The following is a 10483-nucleotide window of genomic DNA, read 5'->3' as shown; positions in this document are numbered from 1 at the left end:
ACCTCAGGCTGGGCAGTGGTCCATCCGATGGGTTGAGCGAGCTCCGCAGTACCGAGTGGCTGGCCGTTACAAGACCCGAATACGATACACTCCGACAGTGCCAGTGATGCGCAACAGCGAGTTCAGGACTATGTGGTCCAAAACAGCCTCCGCCACTTTCAACCTTGTAAACGAGTGGGGCCGTTCAACTTCCCGATGTCATCATCCCTCGAAGCCAAGACATATATAACACTGGTGCACATGTATTTGTCGCTCGTGAGGGACCCCTTTCAAGTCTGCTCTTGATCTTCATACCCCTGAGCCCTGATCTGGAACCAGCAGCCGAGCGCCCACGTGCCAAAACCTAATCTCTTCCCTCCAGACAAAATCTTAGAACCTGGACCGCCGCAGACTCACAGCATACTTGCCTGAAAGTTAGACCATCACTCACTTCCATCCGAGGGGCCAGGGAAGTGAAAATGAACTTCACAGATGGCGGCCTGCTGGCCATCAGCACGACTCTTGCATTTTGGACTTCAATCGTACGTCGTGCCGTGACATGTGAAGCAACACCGATTAAGGCAGCTCTTACTAATTAGCGACCCCAGGCGACGGTGGCATATGTGGTCATCACATTCACGTACAACGTTTTGTTCCATCCACTGCGGTCATATCCAGGCCCGCTGCTATGGAGAGCTACGCGGATCCCCTACCACATCAAAGTCTTGAGCGGAACCCTGTCCATTGACATGCTGGACTTGCACAAGAAGTACGGCCCCGTGGTGCGCATTGCTCCTAACGAGCTAGCTTTCGCAAACGCCTCGGCCTGGAAGGAGATCCTTGGCCACAATCCCAAGGGCGAGGAATGCGGCAAGTGGGTCCCCTTCTACCGGCCCGTCCCTGAGGCCCCGGACAACATTATCTCCGCCGAACGCCAGAAACACGGTATCATCCGCCGCCAGCTGGCGCACGGGTTCAGTGACAAGTCGATGCGCGAGCAGGAGCCTATCATTAGGTCGTACGTAGACCTGTTGATGAAGCGGCTGCGGGAGAACTGTGCTGGTGGTCAGAAGCCGGTCGACATGACGGCCTGGTTCAATTTCACCACATTCGATGTAATTGGTGATCTCGCGCTCGGCGAGTCTTTCGGATGCCTTGAGGAGTCTAATTGGCACTCCTGGGTTAAAACCATCTTTTACCTTGCCGAGCTCGGGGCCTACATGCAGAGTGCCGCGCATTACCCTACCATCACGAAGTCACTTCTGAGACTGGTGCCTAAGAGCTTGATGAAGTCGTTCAATGAGCATGCGGTCTTCACCCAAAACAGGGTTGCGAAGCGGATGGAACTGGGCAAGGTCCGCCATGATCTGATTGAGGGTCTTATCATGAAGCAGGAGGACTGGGTAAGTGGTTCTTTTTGTCTCCTCGCGGGCTACTGATATTAGTCAGTGGGCAACGCAACTGCAAGATGCTGGCCCATACCATTCCTGCCACAGGCTTGCTGACAGTATCACAGCAAATGCCCCAGGCCGACATCGAATCCCACGCCGGCCTGCTCATCATAGCAGGGTCCGAGACGACGGCAACTCTCCTCTCGGGCTGCCTGTTTCTCCTTCTGAACAACCCGGACACTCTCGCCAAGCTGACCAATGAGATCCGCTCGGCCTTCACGGAAGAAGAAGAGATCACTATTGCCTCAGCCGGGCAGCTGGAGTACATGCTGGCCTGTCTAGACGAGGCACTGCGTTGCTACCCGCCGGTGCCACTTGGCAACCCGCGCGTTGTTCCTAAGGGTGGCAAAGTGCTGTGTGGGAAATACGTTCCCGAAGACGTAAGTGGACGGCTTACGCCTCCCCTGCATGATTGAATCAAGCATAAAGGTTTCGCTGACTGAAAATTGAAACAATAGACACACGTCGCCATCTGGCAGTGGGCGACTTACCACTCTGAAGAAAACTTCGTCGAGCCATTCAAGTACCTCCCGGAGAGATGGCTCAAGGACGGCAACCCCAAGTTCGCCAACGACAAGAAGGAGTCGATGCAGCCCTTCTCATTCGGCCCGAGGAACTGCATCGGTAGGAACCTGGCTTACGCCGAGATGAGGACCATCATGGCCCGCCTCATCTTCAACTTCGACCTCAAGCTCGCGCCTGAGAGCAGGGGCTGGCTGGATCAAAAGGTCTTCAACCTTTGGCAGAAGCCACCGCTGATGGTGCATCTTACTCCCAGGGCTCAGAACTAAGATGGGGTGGCGTTGAGAACCAAGAGGCATTTTGGTGTTTGGGCGGAGAGAAAGACAGATATGGCCCAGGTGGACTGGGAGTAGTAGAGGACGTTTCGAGACTTGTCTGTATTGGAATTTCTCTTATTCACCAGACTCGATACCAATGGCGTCAGTGTACAATCTCTCTTAGCCGAATTGGCCTTAGTAAACAGTGGAACTTTCATAACATATTCAAAATCAGATCACGACCCCCTCAACGATGTCAGAAGAATATGGTCTCACGTGTCCACTATCGCCTGTTCATCTGCCTGTTCCTCTGGTTCATCCTAGCCTGCCTGTCGGCCGCCCGTTTCGCAGCCTCGCGCGACTCCTGGTCCAGGATCACCAGGAAGGTAAGGTAAGCGTAGAGCTCGAACCGCTCGCACAGCTTCCCCTCAGCCCCGGAGTTGAAGAGCTGGTACCTGTTCGACTTGGAGCCGAACTTGCCCGTCTGCGAGAACGCGCCGACGCACTCCTTCTGGTCCCGGCTGCCGTCCTGGCCCTCGGTGTCGAGCCGCAGCAGCTTCCACCCGCGGCCGTTGGTCTCTGGGATCCGCTTCGTGTAGTGGCCCACCTCGCCGCCGTCGCTCCACCGCCACTCGAACGTCTCGAGCCTGCTCTGGCCGCCGTGGCCCACGGGCACGGTGAAGCGGAACTGGCGGCCGCGGATCTCGATCCGCTCCGCCTGCGAGTTGTCGCCTCCCTTGGACTCGTCTGGGAACAGGATGATGTCGATGTCGGAGGGCACGCCCGTGCGGACGCCGAGGAAGCGGAGCCACTTCAATGCACCCTGCTTCTTGAACGGGACCGTCTCGACCATTGCGATCTTCTTGTCCTTCTTCGTTGGCCCGCCGTAGATTTCCATCCGGAGACGGCCTGGGCGGTTGTTGTGGATGCGCGCCATGGAGATGGCCTCCTTCTTGTGCTGCCCGACGCGTGCTTTTTGTCCGATTTGCCAGCCGCCCTTGTAGTAGTTGATGTGGCTGGGGCCGCTGGGAACATAAGGTTGAGAGCTCATTGTGCTTGCAATTTAAGGTCAATCTTTGATCCAAGAATGCAGATGGAGGCGGATGTGGGGTTGGTGGTCGGTAGAACGAGGATATTGCCAGCTTGGGTCTGGTTCGAGAATAGTGATCGAAGGAAAGAGATCGTAATATGAATTCCGGAAGAGTGCCATGTCCACGGACCTGGGGATAAGCTTTAAAATAGAGAGACATTTGATTCTAAACAAGAATTCCATATCGGCTACCGGTCGCATTGGCCGTTCTCATGGGCCATGGTGGGCTTATGCTGACGCCCCTGGGCCAGCCAGGCGCGTCGACCATGTTCCAATTCCATTTCGACCGTGTTAAAATAGCGGACCCCACGTTAGAGCACTGCACAGTCAGCACAAATGTTTCCTGAAATATCCACTTGCCGCCTCCACGGCCATCCTCTATGTGACTGTGCCGCAAGGGAAGCTGAACATGGCATGAGGCCGCAGCGAGGAGTCGTTGAAACCCAGAACAACAGTAGACAGGGCCCCTAAATAATACAAGTTCTTGGATTTCATTCCGGGACTGTCACTATCATCGATACAGGTGGAGCATGGGTTCTTCTTGGCGGTAAGAACAATTGTCGAGACCAGAAACGTCACGGCGAGGTGGTCGAGTAGAACGACAATTCCAATGGACGACGATGTCGCACTTTCTACTCTCTCCTTTCGACCCGCAATCGATTGGACCGCAATACGTTGAAGTCATGGCCATGTCATGAGCCAATGAGGTCAGCATGAGGACCTTAAAAGCCAAACTGTTGATCTTGTGCTTCCCCATGGGGAAGTGGAGCACTTGTTCTATATCCTGAGGTCCCTTCGGTCCCCACCACACTGGGTCCTACGATAATCACCACACTTATACTATGCTTTTCCGGTGTGTGGATACTTATGCTCTCCTCCGCTGTGCCTGCCCTCAGAACGCCATATTTGAGTACTACTGGCCTCGTGAGTCGGTTCCTCTACCAAATATCATTATCCCGGGCGTGAGGTCTTCATCTCGTAAGGACTTGGCAGAGCTGTGGACCCTCTGCGCAGCCTTGACTGGCATTGCCGGGGCCCAGTTCGAGGACTTTTTCAACATCAACGCTTTCCCCAATGAGTAGAAAGAGAACGTCACCACCTGGGCATGTTGCTCAACGAGGCAAAGCACTCGCATAATAATAATTGAAGTTTTAAGCCGATCGGTCGTCTAGCTTTGCAAACCATTCGGTTCAGAGGGAACACAAAGTCCCACAATTAATGGTGGTGTCGTACTTGCAGCATCCAAGCCTCTGTCAGCGGTCCGAAACCTGAGGCCTCGTCTCACCTTGGCCGAGACTACCTTATGGTACCACACACCATGGCCTCCAGGCTGGGCCGAGAAAAAGGGGCCGGCCGGTTATTTGACCAGCCATTCGCACGCACCCAGGCCCAAACAAGAATCACAAGAACCCTGGAATCTCTCCCGTGCTTAATCCTTCAGCACCCGGTCAATCGCGCGAGACCTGTACACCCAACTCCTCGCCCTCTTTCCGAACACATACATCGGAATCGTCGTCGGCATCGTCGCCCCCACCGTCAGGCCGCCGATCACAAAGAACACCTTCCGCACCCCCTGCTCGGCCACCCAGTCGTTTGCATAGAATGTGAGTCCAAATGCGAACATGTTCTTGACGAAGTTCATGATCGCAAACGCTTCGGCGGATTGCTCCCGGTGACAATCTGTCACGTACGTGGCGAGGACGGTTATGCCGAATTGCACACCCAGATTGATGAGGCCCAGGCACACGATGACGGGGACGGGCCAGGGGTATTGCTTGTAAAGAGACTCGCCCCACGCGAAGAAGCCTGTAGATGCAAATGCTATAAACGTGACCATAACGACCAGGCGGAATTCTGGCTCTGTTCAAATGTTGTGGGTTAGAGGTTGAGGACCCCAATCAGGAGAAAGAGAGCTTGAATGTCCGCCGAAACTGACCAAAAATGCCCTTGTTTCTCATTGACATCAACTTGGCGATGCCATCGATGACATAACCGGCTACAAACGTAGCAAGTAGTGATGCGACGAAGGCCGAGACATTTGTTGCACCCACGGAACTAATCGAGAAGTTGTATGGTGGTGCCGAGAAAATTTGGGACAGCGTGATGGAGATCAACACGAGCCACGAGATGCAGATGGTCAGCATCAAAGTCGCCCACTGCACGACTGGACTCGCAAGCATAAAGAACGGCCGGATGAAGGTCCTCCAGAAGGATACCCGATCCCAGAACCCGGACCATGGAAGGAGTTCTCTGGTGTATGAAATGCGTGGATCCGATGCCGCCCGAACATCTTGGTTCTCTTCGACTTGGTCCACGCCCTTCTCTCCGACCTCCATAGTCTTGCCGCCGGTATCGATATTAAGCACATTGGTGCGGTGGAAAGCAGACTCCGGCATAAAGAAGATATTCATGAATAGCATCAGCACAAATGCACCGCCCATGGCGTGCATGGCAATGCGGTAACTGCCCTTGTCGATTACGACTCCGCCTGCCAATAATTAGTGCTGTTGTGATACTTCTGGCTTTATATTTACCTATTGGAGCAGCCAAATTCTACAGCGCGATCAGCAGATTGCCTCGCTCGAGGAATATTACTGCAACTTACAATACCCCCTAGAACGCCAAGATTGAAGATTGCCATCCGAAAGCCGCGTTCGTGCACATGCCATATATCCGCGACAGATGCAGGGATTAATGCTTCGAAGGGTGCTGGACAAAGAAGGACAAGACACCATTAGCGATGGAATATCGTCGCAGGATGTGAGTTTGGTCTCACCAATACAAAATCCCAGGACCGTACGGGCGCCAATCAGGGAACCAAAGCTCCGAACCTCTGCCGCCCAGAAACAACAGACAGCCAAGCCCAACGTGGTCGTAAGGTAGATCGGTCGTTTTCCAATCTTGACAGCGAGCGTATTGAATAGCAGACTTCCAAAGGCGATGGCTGCTAAACAGGACCCGTTCGTGCCTGTTCAGTAGCATCAGCATAGTTGACAGCTGTCAGACCTCGGGTTCATCTGACCGTAAGTGAACCGCGTGAGAGAAACGTTAAACTGCTCCGATAGTGGCACAAATGCTGGTGTGAGTAAAGGTCCCACGGCTGGGGGATGACACTTGTTAGCAAGCCCTGTTTTCTGTGCTGAATGGCACACCGTGGAGTTATCTTTATTACCTCCAACGCATCCGCAGCCAAATATGATGTTGAGAGTGAACAATTCCTTCTTCCACCGCGGCCAATTATACGGATCATTTGGGGAATCGGACGGCTGTGGTACAAGCACGATCTGCCCTGTCGGATCGTGCTTTAGGAGCGCGCGATCGAGGCCGTCATTTTCAATTGCGAGATCTGTACGGCCGACCTCGCTGAGTGGTGCCGTACCGGGGACATGCTCGAGTTTGCGGTCTTCGAGGATGCCAAACGGCATCGTTGCTATGGCTCCGGACGAGTAAAAGAGTAAGCAAAGCCTCGAGATCGGTCTTGATCAGTCAGGAGAGGTTGAGAAACAGATGGACCGTGTCTAGCGGGATGACTTGCGCTTGCTCAACTCAATAGTACACCTAATTCCATATGATGTAGAGACGAAACGCTGTATCTTTTTTGGAAGGATCACATGTATTCTTGGATCACACCACATATAGAGACGATGTTCTGAGAAGCTTGATTATACGTCCTCATCTCCGGAACTCAACGTGCCGATCCTTAGTTCAAGAATCCCCTGTCATTGATTACTATGACGCGCAGAAGTCATCCCCCTAGGCTAAACAACTGCAGATCCTCACACATTCTGCTTGCCAGGGTGTGATGCGGGGGTAGACTTCACGTAGTTGGGGTCACATCTGCCAATGTGCGAGCTTTGATAAGGTATATCTGCAAGAGTGAGACTGGAAACGCTGCCCCAGAGAGGAATAGGCACCAGCGAAGTACCACTAGGCAGCGAAGGATATCCTTCTCGAAAATTGAGCCCACATAATCAGCGCAACATTACAGTCCCAGGGAGGAGGCAACTGTTCGAGGAAATCTGTTTTGGGTAGTGTACCTAGGTAGGTACACTGCCCAACTTGATACTCTATGGTCTAGTTCCTTGTTCAAGAAGCACAGCAACCGACATTGAAGACCCTTGGAATCTAGACAGATACTAGATATGGATATGTAGTTCCAAATAGTACAAGATTAGAAGTGCCAACTTTAACACCTCAGTCCGCTCGGATTAGACGGGCCATGTGTGGTTTCGTTTTTTAATCCCCATACATGTAAAATGTACGTGGCGCCTTCATACAGTGGTAACCGCTCAAGACCCAGCGTTTGAAGAAATACAGTGCCAATAACAGTGGAAAGAGAATACAGTATAGACGGGCCATATTGACGTCAATATTCACCCCGTTTTCTAACCTGACCGGAGTGTGTTTTATAAGATCTTCCAGTTCCACACCAAAGTTCTCGCGCAGGGTCCTATATTAACTCGGCACCGGTGCTCACATCAGTGAATATCCATTCGTGTTCATTCTTTCCAGCCTAACTTCAGGATATCAGGCGGAAGTGGCCTAAGGATCGCTGGTCCCTCCATTATTTTATATTGGAAACAAGTTCCAATAACTTGTTGTAGATTCCCCTCGCTGGTACTGGTATCAGACTTAGCAGCTGCTGGGAGCCCAAGGTTGCGGTGGCCTCATCACCAGGCTTTACCTCAGCCGGTTCAATACCAATGAGGCCATTGATAGTGTTGAAAAGAGACATGCCTGGGAGAGTCGGGTATAATAACTAATAGACCATGTCTTCACCAAAACCTCTTAGGAAAGAGCGGCGCCTTGGTGGTGTTTCCAATACCCTTATGCTTATTATATGATCCTTTCGGGATCAACTCACTTTACCCGGCCCAAAACTTCTCTCTGAGCGTTTGAAAAAGAAGCGCAATTTGTTTGTAAACTGGTTTCCTCCTTTGTATTTCGTATACCTGCGAAGCCATACACGACTTGTTTACTGTTCCTGATATAGTAGACTTTTATTCTGCTGCTCGTAATTGAAGCAATACATCATGTGGTGGATGTGGCTAGCCCCAAGCCCGCCCGCATGAGCACCAAGCTTAAGGTCCAAGGAAGCGTCTATCAGAGACCTCCAACTTCCATCAGACACTTGGACGGCCATATTTAATACTATGTCTCATCAACACCCTCATGTTGATTGTGAAATACAACAGTGGAACATGGTAAGCGGATGCTGTTATGAGACTTTCGGGCGGAACCTCGGTATCCCTGCAAGATGGTGCGCTGCTGCCGCTGACCCCAAGACGACTCGGGCCGCCTTTCGGGCCTGGCTGAGGGAATAAGTTGGCTTGGCTCAGCTGGCGTTGGCGGGCCTCCGAGGTGCACGCCTCTAAGCCACATCCAAGCGAGCCCCGAAATGGGAGATGGCAACCACCAACTGTATCGCAGGCCTCTTGACTATTGGAAGCCTTGCCGCTCAAGATTGGCAGATTGAGAAGATGGTGCACTGCAGGCTAGGTTCCACGCCCTCGAGCCGCAGCACTTCTGCCTGATAGGCTTTTCACGGGCTCGGTTGGAGGGGTCAGAAAACGCCTTGGTAGGCCTCATGCTTGAACCATATGTGAGAGCTAGGTTCCCCGGCATTTATTAGTGTGTAGCATCCAGCACGTCTCTCATACAGTTCTCATTCCAGGTTCAATCCCAAGGCACTAAACATCATTTTTGTCTATAGTAACTTCTGTTCAATCCCCAATACTCGGTTGAGATATCAAGATGCTTGACAGTCTGCCAACCCACCTGCATGACAGCAAGAAAGTCGCGCCGTCCAGCCAATCCGCTCGCAAACCGTCAGCAACCCCGCCTCGGCGACGCTCACGGGCTGCAACAGATACGACCAAAGCCGTACAGCTGTATTTGGGCGACAGTATTCCATCCTCCCCGGATAATGGAGAGCATCGCAAATGGCGCCGCCAACAAGACGTGAAGGAGAGCCTCATTCGCTTGACGGGATGCACGTCGAAATTGAAGTACATTGGGGACGATCATGAGTGTTTCGAGCTCGACAGTGTTAAGAAGTTCTGTACAGATTACGCCATTGATCTGGAGGGCAACCCGTGGAAGAACTTCAAGCGCCTCTTGTCCGGGTACCAGGACCTCCCCTTCATAATACTACAGAATCCGACCAATGCCCATATCTACGAGTACGAAGAGATGAAGAAATGTCCTACCTTACAATGGATATCGGAAGTATTGGCAGAAATTGGACTGGCGCTTGAGGATATTGTCATCATAGACATCTGCAGCCTCCTCAGCGAAGATGATCTGAAGCGAATGGCAAGTCAGAGCTCCGACGGCCCGCAGCGAAAGGACGAGGCAGTCGAAAGATCCTACGGAATGGTCGAAGACATCCTGAAGTTCCTCAAACCAAGCGTGGTGGTATCGTGTCAGTGCGCCACCATGGGCACAAGGGAAAGGCCGACTTCTGGTGGGGCAGTGGAGAGAACTTGGGAGCCTGCGAAGAATATGCTGGCGTCATGTCTCTGTTCCCGCGAGTATCAAGCAAAGCGAGGGTGGACCAAGAACATCCGCATTGGAACCGACTATTCTCTGATGGTATATGCGGTGCACCCCCGCCGCTTATGTTTCGAACAGTCGATGATACCGGTGCTGAGAGGTATATTCAAGGACGTATTTGAACCGTGCATGGCTTGGTTCAAGAGCAATAAAGGAAACGGCCAAGGTTTCGACGGAGGCGAAACACAACAGTCGAAGAAAGTCAGAAGCAAGCCCGTTGTTGCACTACAAGAGAAGACGGGGTTCAAGAAGTCACCCAAGATGGTCGTAACAGAAGTAGATGAGGACGAGACGGAGCTCGGCGAGCAGCTATCCGCTCTAAAGCTTAAAGACGATGATTGAAGGGTTGCCTGGTGGAGGCAACTTAAAGCGAGAATAATCCTGCCCTAGATTCGAGAATCGATTTCATCCATTTCCTTGACCCCTTGGCCTAGAATATTATGATTGTCAGTTCAAAATATCGGTCTAATGGTTTTGTCGGGCTATGGAACACTGATGTAGTAGTTGAAGCAGGGGTCTGACGAGCTCATATCATATTGACCTGTGAGGAAAGTAACGGGACACACAAAGCTGCACGATGTTCTGCATAAGAGGTGACCTTGAATGCTACTGGGCCAGACCATCACATA

The 10483-nt window shown here is 52.3% G+C and overlaps 4 protein-coding genes across 4 annotated transcripts; 2 read left to right on the top strand and 2 right to left on the bottom strand.

Moving 5' to 3' along the window:
* Window positions 1-311: 311 nt before the first annotated feature.
* On the top strand, window positions 312-2221 carry KVR01_011824 (uncharacterized protein; the record flags this gene model as incomplete). Its single annotated transcript, XM_044788295.1, has 4 exons — window positions 312-521; window positions 588-1382; window positions 1496-1810; window positions 1889-2221. The coding sequence occupies exons 1-4, from the start codon at window positions 459-461 to the stop codon at window positions 2219-2221; spliced, it is 1506 nt and encodes a 501-aa protein (XP_044638905.1). The 5' UTR covers window positions 312-458.
* Window positions 2222-2492: 271 nt separating this feature from the next.
* KVR01_011859 (uncharacterized protein) lies at window positions 2493-3260 on the bottom strand (the record flags this gene model as incomplete). The annotated part of the gene is made up of 2 exons (XM_044794741.1): window positions 2493-2927; window positions 2991-3260. The coding sequence occupies 2 exons, from the start codon at window positions 3258-3260 to the stop codon at window positions 2493-2495; spliced, it is 705 nt and encodes a 234-aa protein (XP_044638940.1).
* A 1468-nt stretch (window positions 3261-4728) lies between these two features.
* On the bottom strand, window positions 4729-6724 carry KVR01_011936 (uncharacterized protein; the record flags this gene model as incomplete). Its single annotated transcript, XM_044791491.1, has 6 exons — window positions 4729-5159; window positions 5236-5787; window positions 5901-6008; window positions 6076-6267; window positions 6322-6399; window positions 6472-6724. 6 exons carry the CDS (start codon window positions 6722-6724, stop codon window positions 4729-4731), a joined length of 1614 nt encoding a protein of 537 aa, XP_044639017.1.
* Window positions 6725-9010: 2286 nt separating this feature from the next.
* On the top strand, window positions 9011-10275 carry KVR01_012070 (uncharacterized protein). The gene has a single exon (XM_044781896.1). It carries the CDS (start codon window positions 9054-9056, stop codon window positions 10194-10196), a length of 1143 nt encoding a protein of 380 aa, XP_044639151.1. The 5' UTR covers window positions 9011-9053; the 3' UTR covers window positions 10197-10275.
* The last annotated feature ends 208 nt before the right edge of the window (window positions 10276-10483 follow it).

The sequence above is a fragment of the Diaporthe batatas genome (assembly GCF_019321695.1).
Source record: "Diaporthe batatas strain CRI 302-4 chromosome Unknown Contig00017, whole genome shotgun sequence".
NCBI classification, from domain to species: domain Eukaryota; kingdom Fungi; phylum Ascomycota; class Sordariomycetes; order Diaporthales; family Diaporthaceae; genus Diaporthe; species Diaporthe batatas.
The sequence above is the reverse complement of the archived record's forward strand: the minus strand, read 5'-3'. Positions and strand labels throughout refer to the sequence as shown.

Bases quoted from the DNA above. Each gene is read 5' to 3' on its own strand.
- KVR01_012070 (XM_044781896.1), top strand. From the start codon at position 9,054: ATGCTTGACAGTCTGCCAACCCACCTGCATGACAGCAAGAAAGTCGCG.